Below are 25,566 nucleotides of genomic sequence, written 5' to 3'. Positions count from 1 at the left end.
AACCCAGGAGCATCGTCGCTCAGAGCGCGGATTCCTCCCGCCCTGCCTGGGCATTTGTACCGATCGCGGCTCTCGGCGACGTGCCAGGCTGTCTGCGGGGCACCGCAGGCACGTGGGGGCTGTCCAGGACGCTCACTTTGTACGGCGTTGTTTCGAAGCGTCCGTGCCCCGAGCGCCAGGCTGTTCAGCTTGGCCCGCACACCTCCATCCAGGTCGTGCCCAGGGGGGACTCCTTTGGTGCCAGCGCAGGACTAGATCTGACCTCTCCCAGCGGTCGGCCCACCCCGTTGCTGCCCATAGGTTTGGTCCGGCATCCCCGATCTCTTCCAGGAGCTCGTGGGCTTCGTGCACAAATGACCTTTACTCCTCTGCAGCCTCCATGTATTCGGGCTTCCCACCGTGGATGAAGCCTCTTCTCCAGCAGAAGAGAACGGGGCCGCCCCCCCAGCCCTGCCCAGGGGCACAGGTGGGCATGGCTCACCTGGTGCCCCCACCCTGGAGACTTCCCATGCCCCGCCCCTTTTGGGGGACTTGGTGGGGAAAGGGTTAAACCGAAACCACACCCTCCGGGGTTTGGGGGACCAATCCGGGGGGTGGGCGGGCCCGGGCTGCAATGTTGTGAAGGTGGCATCAGCAGGCTGGGTAGCAGATGCTGCTGGGCAGCTGGAGGGGGAGGCAGGGACCTGGGGCTGGACGGGGCAGCCCGTGGGAGCGAGACCGAGGCGGGCGGCTCGGTAGCTGACGGGGTGCAGAGAGGATGGGAGATGGGGGAAAACCTGGGAATCCAAATCAACCGGGGGAGAGCGAGCGAGCGACAGAGCTAGACATCCAGAGAGGGACAAAAGCAGAGCAGGCAAGAGAAATACCCAGGAAGAGGGAGACCCGCTGACCAAGCTGAGAGGCGTGTGGTGAGGGAGGCAAATCTGGGCCCGGAGGCAAATAGTCCAAGAGGTCATAAAGGAGGCGAGCGAGGAGCCCGGGGGCTCGCGAGGTGAGACCCGCCTGCGTGCAGGATCTCGGACGCACCCCAAGTATTGCCTCTCCCTGCCAGGGGCGCGCACGCGGAAAGGCGGAGGGCTGTAGTTACACCCGGTCAGCCTAGAGGGTGTCATGCTGCCGGCACCCAGTGGAGCGGGGGAGAATCAGTGCCCGCCCGCAGAAATAACTCTCCCCGGCAAGAGAAAGGGCAAAGCAAAGGAGACCTAAGGGCACGCCGCGTAGTCCTCCAGGAGTCCCAAACAGCACGGAGAATGCAAACGGACCTGGGACCGGGCAGGGACTGAGATCTGGCTTCATCCCCGGTGCAAAGGGGCACGTGTGCGAGCCCTGGGATCGCTCTCACTGGAAATGCACCCCAAGCGCAGCAAGAAGCTAGAAGCCAAAACTCCCCCGAGGCGAGCGGATCGGAGCCCCGGTGCCTGTCCTGACGCTCTCCCATGGCCGAGGAAGCGGTGTGCTCTAGCTATGGACCGTTAAAGGTAAAGGGGAGACGGAGACCCGAGGCTGCAAGCAGCTGTCCAGGTGGCAGCGTTGGAGTGAGCCGCTCCGAGACATTTATCTGAGTGCAAACTTCTCCTAAGCAGAGGCTGCAGCGGTGGGATCGGGGTGGGCTACTCTGCATCAAGCCAGTACAGCAAATGCGGCAGCTGGTGACGACGACACAGACTGTGACCGCCAGAAAAGCAGCAGCGTGACCTGTCTTGCCCTGGGGTTTGGGCAGCCGGGCCAAGGAGGGATGGAAAAGGAGCTGTTGCTCAACTCGGTTTCGTGCTGAAAGACTGTTGCGTGGTACCGAGCGGAGCGGGACAGCCTGGCACTCGCGTGGCACCCTGAAGTTGAAGGGCGCCGGTGACGCTGGGGGGCGGTTTGCTATTAAGCCTTCACCACGGAGGAGCAGATTTTAAAATTAAAAACGCAGGCAGAGTCCCTTACCAAGCACGCGATGCTGGAAGCGGGGAGAGAGCATATGGGGTTAATCCGGGGTAAGCACTGACTTAGAAACAGGACTGAACAGCCCGGGCCCTGTTTGGACGCCGGCACATTTTGTGTCTCCCCTGGACTTTCCCTCCTGAGCCCGCTGCCCCGAATGGGCTCACCTGACCCCGCCGGCTGACAAACCCACCGCCTCCTGCGTCAGATGAGGAGCCAGGCTTCCCGATGAACCTATGCAGATCAGGAAGAAATACATTTTCATGACTCTCTTTGCCTCTTGGCTTCTACTTTTCTTCTTTGGCGGAGACCAGCTCAGACGCCTCGCCTTCCTCTCCAGAAGGAAAACGGACGCTCTGAAGACCTGGCCCCGCTGGACCGACACGACCCTTCTGCAGAGCTTTGCGGGCCCCGGAGACCTTCAGGACGATGGAGGCCCCCGCCAGCCGTCGCCCAAGGCCAGGAGGGCCACGAGAATGAGCATCTACAAGAACAGCAGGTGCCGCATGGAAACCTGCTTCGATTTTTCCAAATGCGAGAAATATGGTTTCAAAGTCTTCATCTACCCCGCGGAGAGAGGGGACCCGGTGTCCGAGAGTTACTTCAAAATCATCACTGCGCTCGAGGAGTCCCGCTACTACACCTCCAACCCCGAGGAAGCCTGCCTCTTTGTCCTGAACCTGGACACGTTGGACAGGGACCATCTCTCCGTCCAGTACGTCCACAACATCAACGAGAAGATCCAAGGCTTCCCGTTGTGGAATGACGGCCGAAACCACCTGATCTTTAACCTTTACTCAGGCACTTGGCCGAACTACACCGAGGATCTGGGCTTTGACATTGGACAGGCCATCTTGGCCAAGGCGAGTTTTTACGTGGAGCGTTTCCGGCCCGGCTTTGACATCTCCATCCCCTTGTTCTCCAAGGACCATCCGCAGAAGGGCGGGGAGAGGGGCTGGCTGGCCCAGAGCTCCCTGCCTCCCAAGAAGAAGTACTTGCTGGTTTTTAAAGGGAAGCGGTACCTGACCGGCATCGGCTCCGACACCAGGAACGCGTTGCACCATATCCACAACGGCAAGGATATCATCTCGCTGACCACGTGCAAGCACGGGAAAGACTGGGAGAAGCACAAAGACGCACGCTGCGACAAGGACAACACCGACTACGAGAAGTAAGTCCTTTGCGAGCTCGGCGTGGCCGTGTTCCCCCGTGTCCGGTGGGACGTGCCTCGAGTTAAGGGCAGAGAATGGCCACACGCACGTGCCCAGGTAAAAAGGAGGGACCCAGGATCCAATCCTCAGCTAGTATACATACATAGCTGATGGGCTCAGTGGGGCTTTGCTGATTTACATCAGTTGACAACCTGGTCTAGCATAAGGTGAGCCCGGTAGCAGATGGAGGGGAATTGCTCTGGCTAGCTTCCCTCCACCCCCTGCCATAACCCCAGCCAACAAAGCAAGACTCAGTTTCCCTTGTGGAAAGCAAAAGCCTGGACATTCGGGGCTTCCCTGCTCTGTGTGAACACTGAAATGCTTTCGTGCAAGCTGCTCTGACCTGCGATCGGCCAGGCTGCCCTTTTCATGTGATTTCCTTCTCTTTGGATGCCAGCAGAGATGGATGATACTACCCCCCCCCAAAAAAAGTCTAAATCCTTTTACTGGGGATGAGCCCAGAGAACCCCCCTGTTCCCAAGGCAAGAACCTGCCCAGCGTTCGGGGCACCTGAGATCCGGACGCAGGTCTATCTATGGCTCTCAGCCCTTGCCAGCGACTTGTTTTAGGAGCCTACTGATTTGAAATGGGCTTGGTGGCATGGCGGGGACGGGGATCGCTGCAGACCAGCTGCATTGCACTGTGTTGGAGAGCTCTCGTTCTCCATCCCGAGTAGCGCCGAGTGTCCCCAGCCCCGTCAGTGGGATCCAGCACCTCCAGAGCAAGGCTGGAAGGATCTGTGCCTGGGGGCCCCGTTGCTATAAATGCACCTTTGGGTCACTCAGCATCACTCTGCCTCTGGCAGGGTGGAGATGGCCCCAGAGGCCCCTCTCTGCTGGGAACCTGACCCCACTGACCTTGGCCCTCAAACTTTCTGAGCTCTCTCGGGAACAGGTTTGGCCTCCCCCCACAATGAGCTGTTTGCAGTGGTAGGTTCGGGGGCTGGATCAGACCGTCCCTGTTTCAGGGCAGGAGCCAGTTCCGAGCTGGCGCTGCCTAGGCAGAGGCATCCCCTGTGGGAGCTTCTTCTGTCCTGGTCCACGTCCGTGTTTCTTGCCCCGTCCTCTTGAGCAGGTGGTGCTGAGCCACTTTGGTGCTGGTGGCTGAGGCTGAATCCTTTTTCCTGGGGTTGGTTTCTTGCAGCTGTTCATGCGTGTGCATGTGTACACATGCGTGCAAGTGTGCATATGCATGTGCATGTGTGCATGCGCATCTGTATGCTTTGGAAGTGTGTGCGCATGTGTGCATGTGCGTGCTGATGTGCTGGTTTGTATGTGCGTGTGTACACATGGGTGCATGCGTGCGCATGCATGTGCGTGTGTGTATGCATGTGTGTGCGTGCTTGTGAGTATATGCATGCAAGCTTGTGTGTGTGCATGTGCATACACGAGAGTTTGCACAGGTGCATGCGTATGCATGTGTATTTGTTTGTGTGCGCACGCGCGCGTGTGTGTACAAAGGTGTATGTGTGCATGCATGCATGTGCACACACTCTGCCCCGGGGTTTTGTTCCGAGTCCGTTGCTGCCCGCGAGCGAGACGTGACTCAGCAGAGGGCTCCTCCGTCAAACGCGCTGCACCGATGACACGCGGATAACGACCGCTGCCTTCCCCTCCCTCCGTGCTCGGGGGCTGCTGGGCTCCTGGGAGAGCTGTTGGCTCCCGAGTCCTGATGCCTGATGCAAGTGACTCATCTCTGCCCCGTCGTTCCCGGGGGTGGCTCTGGTGACAGCAGCTGGCCAAGAGATGGGCTCTGGGCACGGCTGCTGCACATGCTGGCAGCCCGGGCAGCAGGGCGGTGATGGGTCACCCATGTGCCTGCCCCATGACCAGAAGAGCCCACAGCAGCATCCTGGGGTCGGGGAGGATGGACTTAACCAGGGGCGGGTGATGCCAGTGCTGACAGGGATCCTGGGAGAACACAACCAGTTGCAATGACTGAGTCTGGCCTTTGAAACCAGTAGCAAAACTAGAATTGATCTTGGGGGGATCAGGATAAGACCCTGTATACACAATGCAGCCGAAAGGCAGCCACCTCTGGCGGGGAGCAGGGCAGCAACCAAGGGGTTGAGCGACCTGGGGATCTCCCTCCCCGTGCTCCCAGGACTGCCAGCAGGCCCCGGCAGACGGAGACCTCCCCTCCCGCAAGGGCAGAGGCATCACTAGTCAGCAGCTCAGCATCACTGGACCTGGGCTCAGCTGGTGCCTGCCTGGGAGAGGCTCTGCAGTTTGCCCCAGCCCATAGCAGGGAGAAGGGCCTGTGAAGCCTGGCTCTGTCCTGTCTCTAGCCCAAGAGGGAGGCTTGGCACGAGGGTCCTGGAGTGGCAGCTGTTGGGGAGTAGCAGGAAGGCAGAGAAGCCCCGAGGGCACGTATGCTCCAGGTTTTGTAAGCTCTCTTTCACGTAGTCCCATTAAACCAAGATTATCTGGACCGGAGTCAAGACTAGCTGAGACCCACCGAAGCGCCGGGCCCTGGCAAGCCGACGTGGAGGGGCTGAACACGAATGTGAGCCCAGGGGCCGGGTGCAGGAGGCAGAGCCTCCTTTGGCCTCTGGCTCACCGCTCCCTGCCTGACAGGGACCAAGAGCTCACGATCCTTTGATGACCTGTGTTCCCATGGTCCTTTTTTGGCTGCCTTGGCTGTCGCCAGCCAGCCCCTCCCAGCCACGAGAGCATTTGCCTACAGAAGACCCCTGTGAGCTGGGGATGGGCCATCGCCCTCATTTTAGGGGTGGGGAAACTGAGGCACGGAGCAGTCAGTAACTTTATGAAGGGAATGGGTATTGCACTGGGGTTGGGGACACTCACATGGCTTGCAAGGCTTCCCTCCCAGTTCCCCACAGCACAAAGCCCCCAGCTAGAGATTTCGGCACCAGGGCTGAGGATGCAGCAGGTCACAAGAGACCCTCCCAGAGCAAAGGGTTGCAGGCTGTTTTGCCTGTGAGCCTGGCACTGCTGCTGTCACCTCCCTGCCCTGGCCCTGGCTGAAATGCAGGCTGGGCCGGAGCATGGACCTGGGCACCTCCAGGGCTGGGGTGGGGAGGCTGGTCCTGCAGCTGGTTTCAGGGGCTACGTTTGTGGCACCGGTGGAGGGGAAGACCGTGGGCTGCCACCACCCTGCTGCAGGCAGCGCCGCCTGCATGACCCGCAGCGGGTAAGTGATCCATCCCTGGGACCAGGAGCAGGAGCCCCGTGACATGCTGGGACTGGACGGCAGTAGGGATGTGGCTCAGGCCTGCAGCGCGCGTGTCCGTGCACCCTGCGCTCCCAGGAGAATCTCCCTTCCTGGCTCCTTCGTGCTCCGAGGCCTTTTGGGAGGCTTTGCGAGAGGGGCCAAGCCGCATCAGTGGCCTCCCCTCCCGTCCCGTCATGCTCAGCGCGTTTCTTGCTCGGTAACTGCCACCGTGAGAATCCCCATCACCGCCGCGGTAGTCTAATGGCACGGCCGCCTGCTGGCTCTGGCTTCCCATCGGGTGCCAGCCCGGCTCCCGGCCCCATCCATCACTCCGAGAGCATTTCCTCATGAATCACGGCGCCCATCTGTCAGGAAGGGGCGGGCAGGTGAAGGCAGCTCCTGGGTGGCAGCGCGGGGAAGAGCACCAAGCTGCCCATTTGCTGCACGCAGGGATCCAGGATGGCCCCGTGCCCGATGGGAGCACAGCCTGATCTTTCCAGGAAGGTGCAAGGGGGCGAGACTCCTGGATTCCCTTCCTGGCCTGCGTGAGAAGCTTAAGTGCTCTGAGCAGGACGCTTGGTACGACAGACAGGGACGTGTAGACGGAAGAGAGGCTGGTGCTGGAAGGACTGGGTGCTTCTGGAGCTCCCAAAGTCCCTTCCCTTCCCCATGGCCCGGAAATCCAATTGACTCATTTGCAGATACAAGATTTGCCTTTCACCAAGCATGGCGGAGGAGCACAGGGCCAAGGCTGGGGGTCTTGCACGCCCATGGGCTGCTCCAGCCCTGGGATCAGGGTGGCAAGGGTCCGATGCTGCGTTAACCCACATTGTGCCACAGCCCGTTAAGAAAGTTGCTGCGATGCCGTTGCAAAGGGGCGGCCTCCGGAGGGGTTGCCCGCAGGTAATTGAGAACGATGCACGGCCCGTTAGGCAGGCTGAAGGCAGGGCAGGGCAGGACTAACTCAGACATCTCTAGAGAACAGCATGGACCCGAATTTTAACCGCCTTTATCAGATCAGCCAAGGGCCGGAGGGTGATGAGCTGAGCTGGGGGCACGGTTGTGGGGAGATGCTCTCGTCAAGCGGGCTCCTTCACTGACCCCAGCTGCATTATTGGTTCCAACCTGCCGTCTTTACTGGCACCGGCTCGGGCTGGTTCCCACTCCGGGAGCGGAGCTCACGTGCCCACAGCAGTGCCAGCCAGCTCCGTAAAAGCAAAGGAGCTGGCGACGCGGGGCCGGGGGGCAAGGCGGGCCTCTCTGCACGTCCCTCCACAGCCTGGGCAGATCGACTGGCAACGTGGGTGGGCAGCTGCTGTTTTGCAAGTGCCACGGCCGAGGGCACGTTGAGGCAATGCCGCTGGGCTCCACCCTGCACCGCCTGTTTAGGGGAGCTCAAGTCTGGACGTGCATTCACCCGTGAATGAGGGGAGCCTCGAACAAGACAAACCCCACCATTAGATGCTCGCTGCTTGGCCTCCAGACCCTCCAGGCGGGTGCGGGAAGGCATCGCCGATGCTGACTTTCATTGTAGTCCAGCCTCTTCCCAGCACCACAAGCTTGGGACCGCTCAGCTGCATCCATGAGCTCCTGGGCACCCCAGACCTTTGGTTCAGCTCCGTAAAAGACTCCCTTTAATAACATACATTGATGTGGCCCTTTAAGACCAGACCATGCCAGGCCCTTTGCCAGCTCTGGGGCACGGACTTGGCAAGGAAATGTGGGCACTGGTCCCCCCGGGCACAGAGTCTGCTTGATGCTAATGAAGCTTGAAAGGCCACACCCTACATTACGCTGGCACCTTCAATCGCATTGAAATGCGCCGTCCTTCTGAGCATCCCGCACGCCCCGGCCGAAACTACGCACCCGGGTTTGGAACGGCAGCATGAAGACGACAGAGAGATCTGTCCTTGTACTGAGTCACTAAGCAGCTAGAAAGCTGAGCCTGAGCGAAACTGCTCTTCCCATATTTCTTGCACAACGTGCACCTGCGGTTTCTAGCAGCTGGTTTTTGGGGGGAGGAGGGGAGAAAATATGGTATTTTGCACCTGCTGTAGGTGTGATTCAGCTCCCCGCCCCCAGCAGTCTGGGCTCCCACAGCACCTTCACATGGGGGCTGAAAGCACATTTCTAGTAGGGTTGCGTTCAGCTTCTCAGGGCATTTGATTGGGCACAAACCAGGGGCTGAAGAGATCATGATCTCTCCTGGATCGGCAAAGGTGGCCGCATCTGGCTGCCTCAATTCTGGGTGTTTGGCTCGACACACCCGTGGCCCTAATTCTTGAAGGGGTGCCAGGCACCTGCAGCCCCCTGGGCTTCAGTGAGGGGGGACGAGGGCTTTGGAAAGGTAATACCAGCTGCAGGGAGGGGAGGGGAGGGGGGCTCCGGTGCCCTCCCCTGACTGCAGCATGCAAAGTGGGAGGCAGGTGGGGAGCAAACACCCAGGTGCCAGCCCGGTCTGTGCAGCTGCCCATCCTTCCCCACTAGCAGCTCAGCTGCGTTCAGCTCCTTCCAGCCCCTCCTTGCCCCCAGGCACTGGGTGTGGGCCGGGAGGTCCGTGCCAGGAGAATTGTGCAACTCTCTTCTGGGAACGTGAACAAAACAGCAGGAGCACGAATTCAAGTGCCCGGTCCCAGCGACGCAGGCCCGGGCTGCGGCACAGAGCTGGGCCTGCCGGGGCATTTTTCCAGCCTGGGGTATTGATTATTTTTGCGCGAGCAGTTGTGGGAAGGCTGGAAGCACTGCAGAGAGCAGCCGAACGGTGGTCCTGCGGGAGCTGAGGCAGAGACGCTGCCGGGCTCCCGCATTCGCGTGTCGTTAAGCACCCACAGACCAGCAGCCGCAGGAAGAAAAATAGGCCTTTATTTTTCCCCCGCTTGCAAGTGGTTGAAAGCATCAGGCTGCCGCTCCTGCTGTGTTGGTAGCAACATGGAGGCTGGCGTGGGGAAGGAGGGGGCATGGTCTAAACCAGCGGCACTCGCGTGTTTGGGGCATCCCGTGACGGTTATCACCTGCCATGTGCCCCCGTGAGAAATACCGGTAACACCCTGTGTGGCTGCATCTCCTCTCTGCAGCCGGTACTATAGGATTGTGCCTTCACCTCCTGCGCCCCCTGAAACTTTGCCACAGCCCCCCAGGGAGACAAGTGCCCGGGTGGCCTCAGAAGCAGAGGGCCATGGAGGCAAGGCAATCCCCAGGTTTGGCAGAAGTGCAGGAAGCCCCGACTGGAGCAGGGCGAGTGTTGGTGCAAGTGCCCAGATCGTCCAGTCTCCCTCTGGGCTCCGGCACATGTTTCCCTGCCACTTTGGGCACAGCATGTGGTAGTGCCCTGCCTCCATTTCCCTATGCATCAAACTCAGCCAGTCGCCCTAGAGACTGGAGGAGCCTGTCCTGGAGCCCAGAAATAAAAGGATTTCTGCAAACAGACCTCAATTCAGCAAGGCATTTCCCCCACTGTTAGCCCAGGCCCCAGACTTCGGAGGCTAATCGCATCATTACCCTGGTGCTTGCTAGCAAAGGACCTCGAATGGATGACTCACAGGTCCTAATGAGGAGAGAATGCAATAAAGAAAGGAGGAGGCGGCAATGGAGAGTTACAGCAGGAAAAAAACAAATGCATCAAGCTTCTTGGAATAGATGGCCCGTGGTTTAATGGGAGATGTTCTTCCCCGGTGCTTCGTCCATGATAACACAATGCAACCTGGCTGGCTGCAATGCGAAGTCCAACTGGTCACCCCTCCAGACCAGACTGCCCTTCGTTGCAGGCATGTGTAGCCCTGCAAAAACACCACCCCCCAGCAAGCAAATGGGCTCTGCTGAGCATTTTAATGTCACGCCAGGTCAATCAGGTTATAATTGGCTCTGACGGCCAGCCCCCAGCGGCTGGCCGGTCCTTCCTCTGCAGCGAGTGGCACTCGGAGAGGTGTGAAAGTCCTTCCTACCTTTGAAAGCCTCGGAGAAATGACCCGTCTGGTCCTTACCATTCAGTGCTCCGCTGATCAGGAGCGAGGGGCACAGCCACCTCCCGCCCATGTAGGAAAGGGCTTTGGGGATGTGATCCCAGCCCAGAGTGTGTCGGCCCGCACTTAAGTACTTCCAGCGCCCAAGATGCTGCCACTTTTCTCGGTAATCTCTTCCATTACTTCCCCTCCCCCCGCGTCAGACAGCCCTGCCAATATCTAACCTACATCTCCTTGGGTGCAATTTCAGCCCATCGCTTCTCATCCTCTGCCCGGCGGACACAGAACAATTGATCACCTTCCTCTTTACAACAGGCCTTTTTTGTAGCAAAACCTGTTATCAAATCCCCTCCCCGGTCTCCAAGCAGAGCTGGCCTCAGGTATTTTCTTCCCCTTTTGTGAGGCGCCTCGTTCACTGTCGTGGGGTTTTTCCGTAACGCAGGGTCTGACCCTGGGTTTTGCCTCCTCTCTGCCCAGCCCTGGTACGGGGCTGCGAAGCATCGCTGACACCCACCGTACGGCAGCACGGGGTGGAGCCGCTCACGTGGATCCCCAGCAGATGATGAGCTTGAATATCGTTTTCAAAGGCACTTCAGTGACTTGGGAGTCTAAATCCCGTCTGTCGAGGTGGCCTGAGCACCTGCTTTGGGGTTATTTAGATGCCTGTAAATGTACGCAGGCCCCTAAAGGAGCCTTCCTGATCTACTGGAAAACTGGCCGTTAGGGACCGAAGTCCCGAGCCAATGAGATTTAGGCTCCCAAGTGCTTAAGTATCACTTGAAAGTGAGAGCTAGGCTCCTAAGTCACTTAGGTGTTCTAGCCACATCTCAGGGTAATGGTGAACAGTGGGGCTGGAGGGCTCCGGGCGTGGGGGGAGATCTCCAGGCACTGCTCCTCGATGGAGCTGCAGGGCACATGTCTAAGAGGGAGTCGTTTCAGGCTTTCCCTTATTAAGGTCCCAGTATCACAGATGGATGCGGCCATCCTGAGGTCACGGCAGCTGCAGGGATTCACCCGGGCTGTGCAGAGAAAGATTTCCCAGGTCAGCCGGGTCCCCCGAAAGGCTGCATTTCCCCCGCTCTGGAGACGGGGGTGGCGTCCAGTCTTGGGGAATGTGGCTGGGAGATGCCCCAGACCATGCCTGCCTCTTGGTCCCGGCAGCGGTTTGGGCAGGATTTGTAACAGGCAGCGAGGGCAGAGTCCTGTCCCCTCTCGAGGCCTCAAGTTTCCCCACCTAAAAGCAGAATGATGCCTCTGGCCTCACCTCTGTAAAGGGCTTGGAGAGCTCAGACTGAAAGGCCTAATGTAAGTCCCTGGCATTGCTAGCACCGGCTATTAGAGGGTATTTATTTCAGTGCAGCCACTAGTTACTTAAAAAGCACAGAGCGTGCCAGGCTGCAGGATGTCATCTTGGAGGAGCTGGCAATTGTCTCTCTTGGTTTCTCCAGCAGTAAAATGAGGGGATATTTCCTTTTCTCAAAGGCAGGGAGGGGGTCTCTCTTCCAGTTGGAGCAGCTGGTGTGACAAGGGTCGGCCTGAGTCTTTGGCTAGGACATGGGAGCAGTTTCCCACACCCCAGTGGCTGTGCTGGATCTGCTGGCTGCCTGTGCAAGTGCTAACGGACCCCAGGCCCCTTTCTCCCCCTTCACTGAAGGCTACGCTGCCTCTGCTTGGTTTCCACTTACCCTGGGGTAAGAGTGTGCACACAGGCAGCTACCGCTGAGCAGCCGGCACATAGCAAAGCCTCACCCCTTCTTCCCAGCAGTGCAAACCCTAAACCCCCCACCACAAGCGCAGCCAGCTCCTGGAGGACCTGAGCACCGGCATTCACTGTAGGGCAAGGTCAGGGCCCCCGGGTGCTGCGGGGCCCACGCTCCGAGTTTGTAGGGGAGAACAGGGAGGGGAAAGGGGCAATACAAGTTGCCCATGTGCTTGGCACAGCTGGGAGAACCCCAAGCACGAGTGAGGTATGCCTGACCCCCAAACCGGCTCAGGACCCGGACATTCAGGTTGGCTTCGAGTGCACCCATCGGGCACAAGGAGACATTTGGCACAGCACCATCACAAGCGCAGCGATTCAAGCAGGCTTCGACCCCAGAGGCCTGGAGCATTTTCCCTTCCATGGGGCAGGCGAAGAACCGAGCGCCTGTGCCGCAGCGGGGAGGCGGAGGGGAGCCTGGTGCAGCCACGAGCATCCTGGCTGTAGCCCGGAGCCGCAGGTAACACTAAACCTCCTTCAGCGCTGCCCTCGGAGCAGAGGAAGGGCTTGTTACAGCTCCGTGGCTCCTCCGGCCCCAGCAATTGCCTGAACAAACAGGTCCTGTGCCCACATAAAGAACCTTCTGTAGCAGCCGGCTGACTTTGTTCGGCTGCAGAAAGATCGAGGGGGACGGGGGGAGAAAAAATAAATCTCCTGCCTCTGACAAATGAGAGCCGCTCCCCCATCTCCTCTGTGCCCTCGCCGCATGCCCGCTGCTGGCTTTGGGGTGACGGGGGGCCTGCGAGCAGGGATTGGAGCCGCTCGGTCCCTGGGGCTGGAGCTAGGAACGGGCAAGCACTGACTATATTATTGTTCGGAAACCGCAGAACGTCAGTAGCAAAGTGTTTCCAGAAGGAGCCTTTGGCTCCTCGCAGCCTGGAGGCGCCGGCTTCCACTTCCGCGGTAGCCCGGATGATAAGGCCGTTCTCAGCCCTCCACAGTAGATGCCCTCTCTAGGTACAAAGCCCTCTCTTTCTCCCTCTCGCCCTTCCTCAGGGCTACGGGGTGCCCTCCCTTTTGGGGAGCTGCCGAGTCCCGCGCCGCTACCTGTTGCTCCCTCCGTGCGGCTGCCTCGCTGCACCGGGGGGCTGGATTCAGCTGCGCCCATCTCAGGGATGTAGTTTTCCCTTCTGCATCGGACCACGCAAGCCACAGCCTGGAGCCCCGGCGCCAGCTCCTGGGGTGCCGCAAAGGCACAATGAAGGATGTAAGCTTCAAAACTCAGCTGCTGCCAGAGCTGGCTCTGAGGGCAGGAGGGGAACCCAGCTGCCTCGCTGCACCGTCTCAGGGTCTGCATCCTCCTTGTCCTTTGGTTCTAAATCACCATTAAGTGGAGGCAGCTGGTCCACGGACAGACCCATAGCTCTGGCTGACGGCCATCCTGGTTTGCCAGGACCATGTTTTATGAGTTCATGGACTCTCTCCTCTCCCTGAATTACAAATGCGCCAGGGCAGGGCCATCTCTCATTGCACGCCTGTATAATGGCAGAGCCCAGTGGAGACCTGGCCGGCCTGGCATTTCTCAATGCGGCTGCAATAAGAGCAATAAAGCTGGGAACAAAATGAATCCTCAGAGGTGTCACTGCAAAACTGCCCAGTGCCAGGGAGCCCCAACTTCGTCCTGCAGCGAATACCAATATCGGGCTTTCATGCTCAGCTCCTCCAAGGTCTGGCTGTGTTTTCGGTGGGGGTTAGGGATTGCACTGCTGCAGAGAAAGGGTCGGGCTTTGCTGTGTGCTGCCTGCGTGCATGCTCTTACCCTGGGGTAAGTGGGAGCCAAGCCAGAGGTAGGTTAGTTTTCAGTGGAGGAGGACAACAGGGCCAGGGGCAAGTTAGCACTTACTCTGGGGTAAAAACACAGCTCTGATGGGCTGAATGGGGCAAAAGATCAAATAGTCCCATCCCCAGTGCCCTGTGGCAGTGCTGGGACTCCCTGGATGGACAAGTACCCTGCACGGTTGCAGCCACGTGCACGAAGAGAGCTCCCAGGCTGGCAGCTTCCATCAGCATCAGCTCTTTTCAATACACCAGTTCCTGATCCCGGCAAGGGGATTGCGCTGCAGTTGGGCGGCTGGGACCGAGGTCAGACTCTGGCTCAGGAGGGAGCAAGCATCCGGGGGCACGTGGGGACAAACCTTACACTGAAAAGAGATGCAATCATGGATGGGAACTGGGCTGCAGAAAACGCTGGGCCTTAGGACATGGGGAGTTGCATGGTGTTTCCCAGGGAAACCAGGCAGGATCTCTGCTGGAAGGGAGAGTATCGACCCCAGAAGGGACGTTGCCTCCAAAACCCCTGCTAGCTCAGGAATGCAGCCTGGCTTGGCTAACGGGTTTGAGCGCGTCCTGCTGCATTTGTCACAATACAGAAGGGCAAGATTGGTGCGCCGGGATCTGGATAGGCTCTTAGCTACATCCGTGCAACAGGGATGGCTTTCACGGCACCGTGCTAGCATGCGACCAAGCTGCTGGCATCAGAATCTGGCCCCACGAGCGCAGTCAAAGCCCTCCCGCAATTCAGCGCGCGGGAATAACCGCCGGTGCAGAGATCCATGCAGACGTTCGAGCGAGGCTCCCCCGCCTCTGGCCACCAACGCACCTCTCCCGGGCTGGGGAGCTGGCACAGGGCCGGGGGGGCAGGCAGGGGCGAGCACAGACACGGCGGCGTTCGTTAATGAAATTTCATGGGAATGGGATGCGTGGGGAGAGCCTCGCTGAAGCTCCCCCCTTCTCGGCAGGTGGCTCGAGTGAGAACAGGGACGTTAATGAGACGCAATGAACTAATGGGCTTCTCAGCATCGCGCCGCAGCATCGTGTCTCAATTCCCCGGGGGTGGTTTTTGTTCATAAACTCGATGCTGTCAATACATCAGCCCCTGGCTGGGGCTAATTTACCAGATCCAGCAAAGCCAGCTGCAGAGCTTGTCTAGGATCTGCTGGCAGGAGAGAGATGGCAACGGGCAGAGTTTGGGCCGGGGCGGCTTTAAAATGAACATCGTGGATCAGGGTTGCAGAGGGCTGTGCCCCTCCATGCCCCCCTGCGTGAGCGTGGGGGGGAAATTCGGGGGCCTGGGAACGGCTGCCTGCTGGGCCTGTGTCTCCATTTCCAAGCTGAACAGTATGTGGAGAATGTGGACAGCCACGCTGGATCCTGGAGCATGCATGTGGAGTGCGTGTGCACATAGATTATCCATGTATGCGCATGTGGACCGTGATACCCAGGCTACCCGACTCCCACTGGGGTTTGGATCAGGGATGAGGCCCCGTGCTATTGCTAGCATGGGGTTTTCGAATAGCCCGGAGGAGAATGGATTGTCAGTGGGGCCCATGCTCCTAAATCACTTCAGCACTGGCGACAGTCTCCCACTTAAGAGCCAGCAGTGGCTCCGGGCCTTTCTGCGGACCAGGGAGGCTGGGTGCCGTGTGCCAAGCACTGCTGTGGACGGGTGGTCACCAGGACCCGGCCCCTGCCCCTTGCTGCAGCTCGGGAGGCCTGGGCAGCACGGGTTGCAGCGAAGCAAGCTGGGAGCCTCCGTGGAGCTCTGGCCAGGGGTGCCAGGCCTGCCCTCCTGGGCTGGTTGGGTGGGGAGAGGACCCTGCGACGTGGGGGAAGAGAGTGGACGGCTATGGGACAGCTGGACACCCTCCAGCCTAGAGCACGTGCTCATCCGGGGCAGCTGCAGCAGAGCAGCTCCCTGCCATGGCAGCCAATCCCTGGGCACAGCAGGGCAGCCCCTCCATGCCAGGGCCCTGCAGCCTGCCCCATGCTGTCTGGGGCAAAGGGACAGCCCCCGTGGGAGCTGGGACGGGGCAGGGAATTGCTGCTTCTCCCAAGGAGTCCTGGGCTTTGGGGCAAGGCTGGCTTGGCACTTGCAGACAAGTTTGCTAGTGCCTTCATCCATGAGCCCTGCTTGCCAGGCTGGGTGGGAGCTGGACCCTGCTGTCCTGATGGGTAGCTCGGGGCAATAGCCCCCATGCAGTTGGGAGCCAGGGGCTTACGGCAGAGTGGACTGAGGTTGAGCAAGAAGGGCAGGCTCCCGGGAAGAAGGGGGTTGAGGGACTGGGAGGCAGGGGCTAGGGTCCCTGTAGCCCACCCAAGAGGAAGGATGGGGATGAGCAGTGATGCTCTTGCATCCACACCACACAGTGCCAACTACCACAACCTCCGCCCCCCCCTTAATGCTGACATGGCATGACATCACTGGAAATGCTTGGGTTCGCAGGATGACATCATGACCGTGACACGCTCAGGGCAGAGCCACTCCATGCCTGCTGGCTGGCTGGGTAGGGATGACTTCACTGTGGCGCGCTCAGGGCGGTGGAGGCCTTTGCCAACCCCCAGCTCGGTCCCCTGGAGCACGAGGCTGTAGGTCCGACAGGCGCCGATGGGCACAGAGGCCAGAACAGCCGCAGCCTCCTCCGCTTTCAAGGAGCCCTTTGAGCCCGATACGGCCGCGGCCGCCCCCCTGGTGACGCGCTGCCCTCTCCCCCGGCGCGGGGAGCCGAGCGCGGCGTGCAGGCAGCGAATAGTAGCTCCTTGTCTGTGCTGCCCCTTCCCTCCCCACGCGGCGCTGGGCAGGAACAGGAGCTGGGCTGTCCAGCATGAGTGTAAATATTGCATTTTCCTGTGCGGTTGCGGAGCCCCGGCAGTGAATGTGCCTCTCACAGGCCGGTGGCACAGAAGCCCCTTTCATAACCCGGCATGGAGCCTCCCAGAAAGGGAAGCCAGCTCCAAGGTCTGGGCCCTCAAACAGGGTGCTTGGGGCTGAGGGGGAAGTTGCCCAAGGAGGATTAGTGCTGCGGGAGAAGCAGCCGTCATCTCCTCCTAAGACCGCGGCACCCTGCGGGAAGGGCAGAGCACTGATCAGAGGCTCCTTCGCTTCCAATGCAGAGGCCTCATATTGCGGTCACAGTCTGGGGCGTGCATGGGTGCTGGAGGGGGATCTGCTACCAAGACAGCGAGCCCGGCTCTCGGCGCATACAGGCTGTTCTCTGTTGAGAAACATCCCTGGGTGAAGCCCCCTGGCCAGCACTGCTGTAGCCCCAAGTGAGGCACAGCGCAGACCTCTGGACCCTCTCCACCAGCCGGGGGGTCTGGAGCCCCTGGCACCAGGCTCCTCCAGCCCCGGACCCTCAGGTGAGCCAAGGCAGACAGAGCTGACTACACTGTGGCATGCAGTAGGACTGCCGAGACCCTGCCCCAACTCCCGCAGTGCAAGCAGCATCTTCCTCTTGGGAAGGAGGAGGAGGAGGATGACGATGGGAAGAGGCCTTAGGACACGCCACCCACCACCTTTTGCCAGGTACATGCTGCTGGGCATCACGTGCCTCCAAGAGCACGTTGGGACTGGCGCCCTGCCCGTTCCCCAGTGGTGCTGAAAGACGAGCACTGCAAGTCACCGATACAATCGCTCCCTGCTTGACAGCGGTCTTTGTTACCAACTCATCACCCGTCAGGTGCCATTGCACCCAGGCACTTGGCTCGTTGCTTCACACCCAACCACCCTGCCACCGCTAGCTGCTGACAGGGGATTCGGTATCCCGTGGAGGATGGAGCGCGCTTTCCCCATCGCAGCTCAGAGCAGAAGCACCTCCTGGGAGCCGGGAACTCCAGCCAGGACAGTGGAAGGAGAGTCAAGTTTAAGCAGAGGGAGACTTGGAAGTTTCTTGGGGAGATGACGCCACTCGACAAGCCTTATTCTGCAGGGTGCAGCGCTGGCCCAGAGATACCAAAGCACCCGATTCAAGTGTGGTGCGACCACCACCAAGGTCGCAGGTTTGCTCTCCGTACTGGACAAGACCTACCTCAAGCAAGGGGTTGGACTATGTGACCTTGAGGTCCCTTCCAGCCCCACTTCTCTAACCTTTAACTGGGTTACCGTGCCAGGGGTTCGGAGCCTGTGGGTGGCATTACCAGCAGCCTCACGACCTCCCTACTAGCTGCTCCGACCTATGCCTGGATACGGGGCTGAGCTACCGTCAGCATCCCAGCCATGGCACTGGTGAAAACTCACCACAGGGTTCAATGCTTGAGCGCCAAAGCATCATTTGTATTCTTTGAACCCATCTCACCTGCTCAGCCAGGAAGATGCCTGCAGTCTAGTGTCTCCATGTTCGCCCTGCCCAAACCATGCCCGCTCTGCTGCTTGCAGCCTGCCCCACTTGGAAGTTGGCATCGGCTGGGCAATTTCCCTACTTCGGTCCCTTCCACTCTCAGGCTGGGCAGCACAAGGCTGCAGTCTCTGGGGCTTACCACGATGCAGCCCAGGAATGTTTTGCTCAGACAAAAGCACTGTTTTCCTTGGCATGGCAAACACAAGGAAATGTTTCCATGATTACTGGGCTTTGACAACGCAGGGTCTGGGCTCTGACCAGCCAGACCCGCGTCTGCTGCACGGGGACAGCGCTGCAACGCAAGGAGCGGTTCTGTCTTAATTAACGGCCTCTAAGTTGCAAAGGCCCGGCCCTTTGCATTTGGGATGGGAGCGGTGAAATGCCCTGGTGTCAGCGCTGGCTGCAGCGTCTGCACCGCAGAAACCACCAGGCTTTTGGCAGTGGCTGGCCCCCTGCTTCTTGGCAGGGCCCAGCCATGAGGCCAAGGGCTCAGACCGCAGAGACTGAGCTCCCCTTTTCATTCTCGGGGGGTGGCCTTGCTCCACATCAGGGCTGAGGCATGTTGAGGGGACAGGGAAAGCTAGAGCAATGCAAGGGTAGCATGCTCCGCCACAGCACACACAGGGCTCCCATTTCCAGGGTCCATCCCATGCCAGCCCAGCCCAAGCTGCCATATCTTTTATTTGCATTGGGCAGCTGGCTCGCAGCTGGAGCAGGTAATGAAGTCCTTAGTTAACCCTTTCCAGCCCCAAGTAGATGGGCCCAGAGCAGCTCTGTTTATGTGGCCCTGTCACCACTGCCTCCAGGCCCCTCGGCAGCACTGCTGCCTTGGCCCACCTGATGCTCCTGATACTTCCCCGTTGAAACAGGAGATGAAATGAAGAGACTTGCCCAGGGCTACTCAGTGAGTCAGTGGCAGAGCCAGCAGTGGGGGAACAGTCCCCCGAGTTAAAGCCTAGGGCATGTTCGCACTGCAGAAGTCATGCAGCCGGCAGCCTGAGCCCTGGGCGGGGGGTCTGAGCCCATAGAGCTGTTGCAGATCTCCTGTCTTGGGCTGTGCAGGTCGTTGCTTGGTCTCTCAGCCTCAGTTTCCCTCATAAAAAGAGCTGGGTCTTTCTGATTGCAGGGGCCGGGGCTGGGGGGCAAGAGGCTTGTTTCATGCCTGGGAATGGCTAAGGTGTGCTGAGGTCTCGCGGGTCCTGGGGCAGAGGGTGAAAGCGAGGGAACTGCTTGGGATTGATGTGCCTGCCTGGGGTGCAGATGCCCAACAATGTGCACAGGGTGGGGAGAGCCGGCAAGCTCCGGCCTTGGGCCCTGACCCGTGCTGCCTTCTGGCCCCAGGTTCGACTACCGGGAGCTGCTGCACAACTCAACCTTCTGCATCATCCCGCGCGGTCGGCGCCTGGGCTCCTTCCGCTTCCTGGAGGCACTGCAGGTACCTGCGAGGGGACGAGGGCAGGGACCCAGCTCCCCGACGGGGCTGTCTTTGGGAGGAGGCTGCGTGGAGCCCCGCTCTGGGCTTGCTCCATCCCTGTGGCCTGCCCCTGCGAGGTCCTGGGGGGGGTGCCGGGCCCCTGGGAGTCATCATGGCCTGTCTCCCCTTGCCCAGGCTGCCTGCATTCCTGTGCTGCTGAGCAATGGCTGGGAGCTGCCCTTCTCCGAGGTGATCGACTGGAGCAAGGCAGCTATCGTGGGGGACGAGCGGCTGCTGTTGCAGGTGAAGGTGGGGGCGGTACGGGAGGGCTGGCGCAGCATAGCACTGCCCTGGTGCCCCTTCCAGGGGCCAGGCTTGCAGTCCTCTGGCTGGGGTTAGAAGCCAGCTCCCCAAAGCCACGTGCTGACGGGGCCCTTCTGTCAGGCTGCATCTACCTTCTCTCCCTCTCTCAGATCCCTTCCACCGTGCGCTGCATCCACAGGGACAAGGTCCTGGCCTTCCAGCAGCACACCCAGTTCCTGTGGGAAGCCTATTTCTCCTCTGTGGAAAAAATCGTGCAGACCACCCTGGAGGTGAGTGCCACCCTGCGGGCATCTCTCCTGCACCTGCCATGCCCTGGGGCCCTGGGTGAGGGCTGGTCAAGGGCTGGGACCTGCTCTGGGGAGCAGGTTGCTTGTCCAAGCAAGGACAGGCAGGCAGGTAGCTCCCCCCTTCCTGTAGAGTGGCAGGAGTGCCAGCTGTGGGGAAGCTCACAGCCCCAGCATCCCAAAGCAGGAGGCACTGCGAGGAGGGGGCAGGCTAGCATCCCTCTTGCAGAGCAGCTGTTTAGGGGCCTGGGTTCAGCTGCAGGGAAGGGGATGAAGAGAGAACCAGCCCTGGGATGTGCTGGTTTCAGACCGCGGGGCTGCTCAGAGTTCACCCAGCACCACCGAGGACTCGGGTCCGTTTCTAAGCAGACACCTACTCTGGACTCCTTTAAGAGACATTTGGACGTTTATCTTGCTGGGGTGATCTGACCCCAGCTGACTTCCTGCCCCTGGGGCAGGGGGCTGGACCCGGTGATCTTCCAAGGTCCTTTCCAGCCCTCATGTCTATGAAATCTGTGAATGGGATGGAAACAGCTTGTCCTGGAGGCAAAAAAAACAGGATGCCTCAGACATGGACTGGGGTTCACTGATGTGCCTGGGGTCGTCAGCTCTAAGCTGCCTGCCAGGCTAGGACTGGGGGAGGCTGGCGTGCTCCCTTGGAAGCCAGCGGGCCCAGTTATTCTAGCAGGACCCGGATAAGGGAGCTCCAGGAAGCCTGGGTTTTGCAACCCGCAGCCCTGCTTGCACAGAGCGGCTGGGAGCCATTCAGAAGCAGCAGGGACGTCTTGCTGCAGGAGACAGCACGTGCTGGGTTGGCATCAGTTTCATGTAGCTTTGAGCCCCTGAGTAACACTTGGGGGGACAGATCTCACCTTCCCCCCAAAGCCAATGCTCCCCAAAGGCTGGCACAGCCCGCAGCCAGCGCTGGGCTGCTTCGTGGTAATCCTCCAGGCACCGATAGCCACGTTGTCGTGGGTGCAACTGGTGTCATCCTGGTTTAGAAACATAGACGGCAGGTCTGGGGTGCAGTCCTGCTGCCAGGCGCCTCAGGGGGCTGCACCCGCAGCTGAGCGCAGCATGCTCTGTTCACGCGATGCAAAGGGTCTGGGCTGGGTTCTCTAGTCCCAGACGGGCGGCAGGACCTGGGAGCACCAGTGCCTTGGTGGGGCTGACAAGGACCGTGCCTCCTTCCCCCCCAGATCATCAAGGACCGGGTGTTCGGGCGGCAGTCCCGGCCCAAGTTCTTCTGGAACGCCCTGCCGGGAGGGCTCCTGGCACAGCCCGAGTACTCCACGCACATCCCAGACTTCCCTTTCTACCACCTGCAGCACGGTAGGAACCGCAGCCCCCGGCCGCCCCCACCACCGCCCGATGCCCTCGCTGACAGCTCTCTTTTCTCTCCTGCCCCAGGCTCCAGCCCTTCCAGCAAGTTCACCGCGCTCATCCGGGCGATGGCCCCGGGGATCTCCCTCTCTCAGCCCATCCTCAAGCTCATCCAGGCTGTCTCTGCGTCCCAGTACTGCTCCCAGGTCAGGGAGGGGGTGAAACCTGCCTGGGGGGTGAGGGGAAGAGTGGGGGCTGCAGGCCAGGGGTGAGGGGCCCAAGCTGGACCTACCTGGGGCTTCTGGAAAGCTAAAGTGAATGGACCGGCCGTTGGTTTGGGATGGGAGCGTCCTGCCCTCTCTGACTACAGCAGGCAGAGATCCAGCTGGGAATCCAGCCCCCTGGCACCTGGCTCCTTGAAAAAGCAGGTCCCAAGGGCCTTGGCTTAGGCGAAAGGATGCAAAACGACAGGACTTTTATCCCAGTGAGGTGAAATACCTGCCACCTTCCAGCCCCGCACTGCTGGCAGGACCCCCCTGTGCTTCCCACCCCACATCTGAAAGGAGAGGAGCCCCTAAAGTCTCAATTAGAGGCAGTTTCAGGGAGTTTGGAGCCAAGGAGCTATCTGGCCCCCGGCAAGGGTGCAAGCTCCCACCCCGCTTTCCCTTCCCTTCGGCGGGCTGGGCATGAGGCACGTTGGCTCCGGGGCTGGGATGTGCACATGCTGGGAAACACCTGCACTGCCTCAAGAGACCACGGGGACAGGCAGGGACCTGCCCAACCCCCCGGCCTGCTGCTAGCATCCCTCCGCCTGCCCCCATGCCAGGCACACGTGTACCTGGAGGGGCGGGAGGGACCTCCAAGCCCTGTGCCCTGCAGGGTCCCCGCAGACAGACACGTGGCTGGATGGGCCCTGCTTCGGGCTGGCTCAGTGCTACCTCTGCCTCGCTGACTCTCCTGCCTTGGTTTCCTCATAGGTTCTCGTCCTGTGGAGCAGCGAGAAGTCACCGCCGCCAAGCGGGAAGTGGCCCCAGACCCCAGTGCCTTTGACGGTCATTCATGGCAGGAGGAAAGTAAGAAGGGGGCTCCCCATCACAGTGACCAGCCCAGAGACTGCTGCCTTTGCTGGCAACTGTCTCATCTGTGCTGGCCGCTGGGGTGAGCAGGGGATGGGGAGAGGGGGCTTTGGGCACCCCTGACTCTTCTGTTCTCCCCCACCCCAGATCAGTGACCGCTTCTTCCCTTACCCGGCCATCGGGACGGACGCCGTGCTGAGCCTGGATGAGCATGCCAGTCTCTCGACCAGCGAGGTGAGGCCATGGGGATCCCAGGACACCGTGCCACCTGCCACAGAGCCAGGCATCCTGCGGGACCCCAGAGGCATGCAGCGAACACCCCTGCCGTGCACCCGTCTCTGGGGTGCAACCAGAGACTGCTGGAACCCACCTCCACGGGCCACGTGGAAGCACGTAGTCTGCTCTAACGCTGCAGCACTCTCCCTACATCCAGGGACAGGCCCCCAGCTCAGCTGGTGAATCAGAGACTGGTGGGGAAGGCCAGCTGGCAGCAGGCCAGCCACCGAGTCAGTTGTGCCCGCTACCGAGGCACCTGGCTTCACCCTGCAGACCCCCGGCACACGCGCACGCCCAGCCCTGGGCGGCTGCCTGCGTGAGAGCTGGTGGCACCCCACGCGCGGGGTCCAGAAGCTCAGGATCAGGGTGGGCAGTGGGTACGGCTGTCCAGCAGCTGGGCCTGCAGCAAGAGCTCCATGCAGAGAGGGATGTCCCTGGAGGATGCTCTGCAGTGAGTCTGTTTCCCACGGGAAGCAGAGATGATGTGGTGGGGTGCCTGGGTCAAATCCAGCTGCCCTCTGCCGTGTCAGGCCATGTCGGACCAGCCCTGCTGTGTCCATCCATCCAGTCATCCTGGCCAGGCGGTGACATCTCCCCTCTCCCCGGCCCCAGGTGGACTTTGCCTTTGTGGTGTGGCGGAGTTTCCCTGACCGTATCGTCGGCTTCCCCATGCGGAGCCACTTCTGGGATCCCGGCCAGCACCGCTGGGGCTTCACCTCCAAGTGGACCAACGAGTTCTCCATGGTCCTTACGGCCGCTGCCTTCTACCACCGGTACCAGCCCCAGCACTGCCTCACGGCCTCTGCCTGGATTCGCCCCAGGGCCCCGGGCGGATTCACGGGGAAGGAGGGGAATCGGGGCGTAGGTCCCATGGGCTCCCCGTCCGCTTGGAAGGGGAGTGTGGGCTGGTGCTGGAGGGGCTGGGTGCCCTGCAGCACCCTGGAGGGTGGGGGGCTAGGGGATTCGGGGGTCCAGGGCTGCGGTCACCCTCCTTTCTCACCCTGCACCTGAGGCCCCTTGAGCCCTCTCTTCCCCCACTTGTGCCCCGTACCCAGAGGGCAGCCCAGCCCCTGCCCAGGAGTCACCCTGGCTCTGCGCTGCTGCCCCCCCAGGTACTACCACAGCCTGTTCACCCACTACCTGCCCGCGGGGCTGCGGGAGCTGAGCGACCAGCTGGGCGACTGCGAGGACATCCTGATGAACTTCCTTGTCTCTGCCGTCACCCGCCTGCCACCCGTCAAGGTGACGCAGAGGAAGCAGCACAAGGAGGCTGCCCCGCAGCAGGTGAGGACGCCTGGGTCCCATCCCCGGGCATGGGGAGAAGGTGAGGGGGAGGTGCAACTGAGCCCTGGAAGTGGAGATGGAGATGCCCTCTCCATCCTTTCCCCCCTGCCAGCAGCGACTCTCCAAGGCCTCTTTCTAGTCCTGGGTCAGCTTCCACCAAATCCTAGAGAAGTGGAGCTGGAAGGTCATGTAGTCCAGCCCCCGGCCAGGGGCAGGATCAGCCCTGTCCAAACCATCCTGCACAATCCATCATCTAAATGCTCAGTAAAACTAGAGTCAGCCGTGACACAGCACCAGACTTCACACCCGAACCTGCCATGGGGAAAGCAGCGTCCTGCTTCTGTAACAAGTTGTTAACATGCACTCAAGAGATCCCAAGCAGGGGCCGTGCCCCCACTACAGAGGAAAGCAAAACCCCTTCCCGTCTGTACCAGTCTGAGCACGGGGGGAAATTCCTTCCTGACCCCAAATGTGACATCAATCTGACCCTGAGCAGAGGGGCAAGATCCTCTAGCCAGGATCTTTTGCTTGGGGTCCCAGCAGGAGCATTGGCACAGCCCAGTCAAAGTCCCAAGCCGGGGCTGCTGCCAACACTCAGTGCCTTTGGGGAGGGCTTAACCCCCCCCGACCCATTGGGGGAAGAGGGGTGGGGGGCAGCCCCCAGCACAGTCCCGAAGCATGGAAACCCCCATAGCAGAACAGGCTACACCTAGATCACGGCTCCAGCTGCTTCTTCCAAAGCGCTGTGGGAACGACTCCTCTAAGGTGGCATCCTCACACCTTGCGCTGATTGGGATCTGCTCCCGCTCCCCAGCCCCGAGCTCACCCTCTGCTCGTGTCTCCCCAGGCATCCCAGAGCGCAGGCATCTCCGGTGGGCCCCTCCGTTTCTCCCAGCGCCAGGCCTGCGTCAACCGCTTCGCCGCCGGGTTCGGGTACATGCCGCTGGTGCACTCCCAGCTCCGCCTCGACCCCGTGCTCTTCAAGGACCAGGTCTCTGTGCTGCGCAAGAAGTACCGGCAGCTGGAGAAGCAATAGCCGGGGGGACAGCAGGGCCGTGGGAGGGCAGCCGGCTGCTGGCTGGGATCCCCGGGTGGGGGCTGGATGGTACCAGGCAAAACACCCAGCTGGCGGTGCCCCGGGGACCAGACGGCTGCAGTTCCAGGCCAGGGACTGAGCCAGGCGTGGTTATTAGCAGCACTGCAGGGTCCCCTAAGGCTGGACTGGAGCAGGGCCGATATGCGCTGTTGGACGCTGGCAGGCATTTCCGTCTTATTGGGTTTTACCAGTACAAATAAAGGCTCGCAGGGATGCTGGGCTCCCCTGCCCCAGGCAGCCGTGGGGAAGAGGCTGCCTCTCACTTCTATCGTGATGGTCTGTTATTGCCCCACATGCTCACGTATGCCAGGGTGCGTCCCCTGCTGAGCTGCTGCGGGGGGGCA

The 25,566-nt window shown here is 60.5% G+C and overlaps 1 protein-coding gene across 1 annotated transcript; it reads left to right on the top strand.

Annotated features, from left to right (window-relative positions):
- The first annotated feature begins 633 nt into the window (after window positions 1–633).
- Window positions 634–25,566, top strand: EXTL1 (exostosin like glycosyltransferase 1). The gene is made up of 11 exons (XM_006019260.3): window positions 634–3,100; window positions 19,487–19,580; window positions 19,755–19,862; window positions 20,033–20,152; window positions 21,367–21,499; window positions 21,578–21,696; window positions 22,468–22,563; window positions 22,714–22,800; window positions 23,455–23,615; window positions 23,955–24,126; window positions 24,974–25,566. The coding sequence occupies exons 1-11, from the start codon at window positions 2,166–2,168 to the stop codon at window positions 25,160–25,162; spliced, it is 2,214 nt and encodes a 737-aa protein (XP_006019322.1). The 5' UTR covers window positions 634–2,165; the 3' UTR covers window positions 25,163–25,566.

Source organism: Alligator sinensis, unplaced genomic scaffold, assembly GCF_000455745.1.
Source record: "Alligator sinensis unplaced genomic scaffold, ASM45574v1 scaffold337_1, whole genome shotgun sequence".
Lineage (NCBI taxonomy): Eukaryota > Metazoa > Chordata > Crocodylia > Alligatoridae > Alligator > Alligator sinensis.
This window is presented reverse-complemented; position numbering and strand designations above follow the sequence as displayed.

Coding starts and splice junctions, on each gene's coding strand:
- EXTL1 (XM_006019260.3), top strand. CDS start 2,166: ATGCAGATCAGGAAGAAATACATTTTCATGACTCTCTTTGCCTCTTGG. Junction 20,153..21,366: donor TCGTGCAGACCACCCTGGAG/GTGAGTGCCACC, acceptor CTTCCCCCCCAG/ATCATCAAGGACCGGGTGTT. Junction 22,564..22,713: donor TCATTCATGGCAGGAGGAAA/GTAAGAAGGGGG, acceptor CCCCCACCCCAG/ATCAGTGACCGCTTCTTCCC.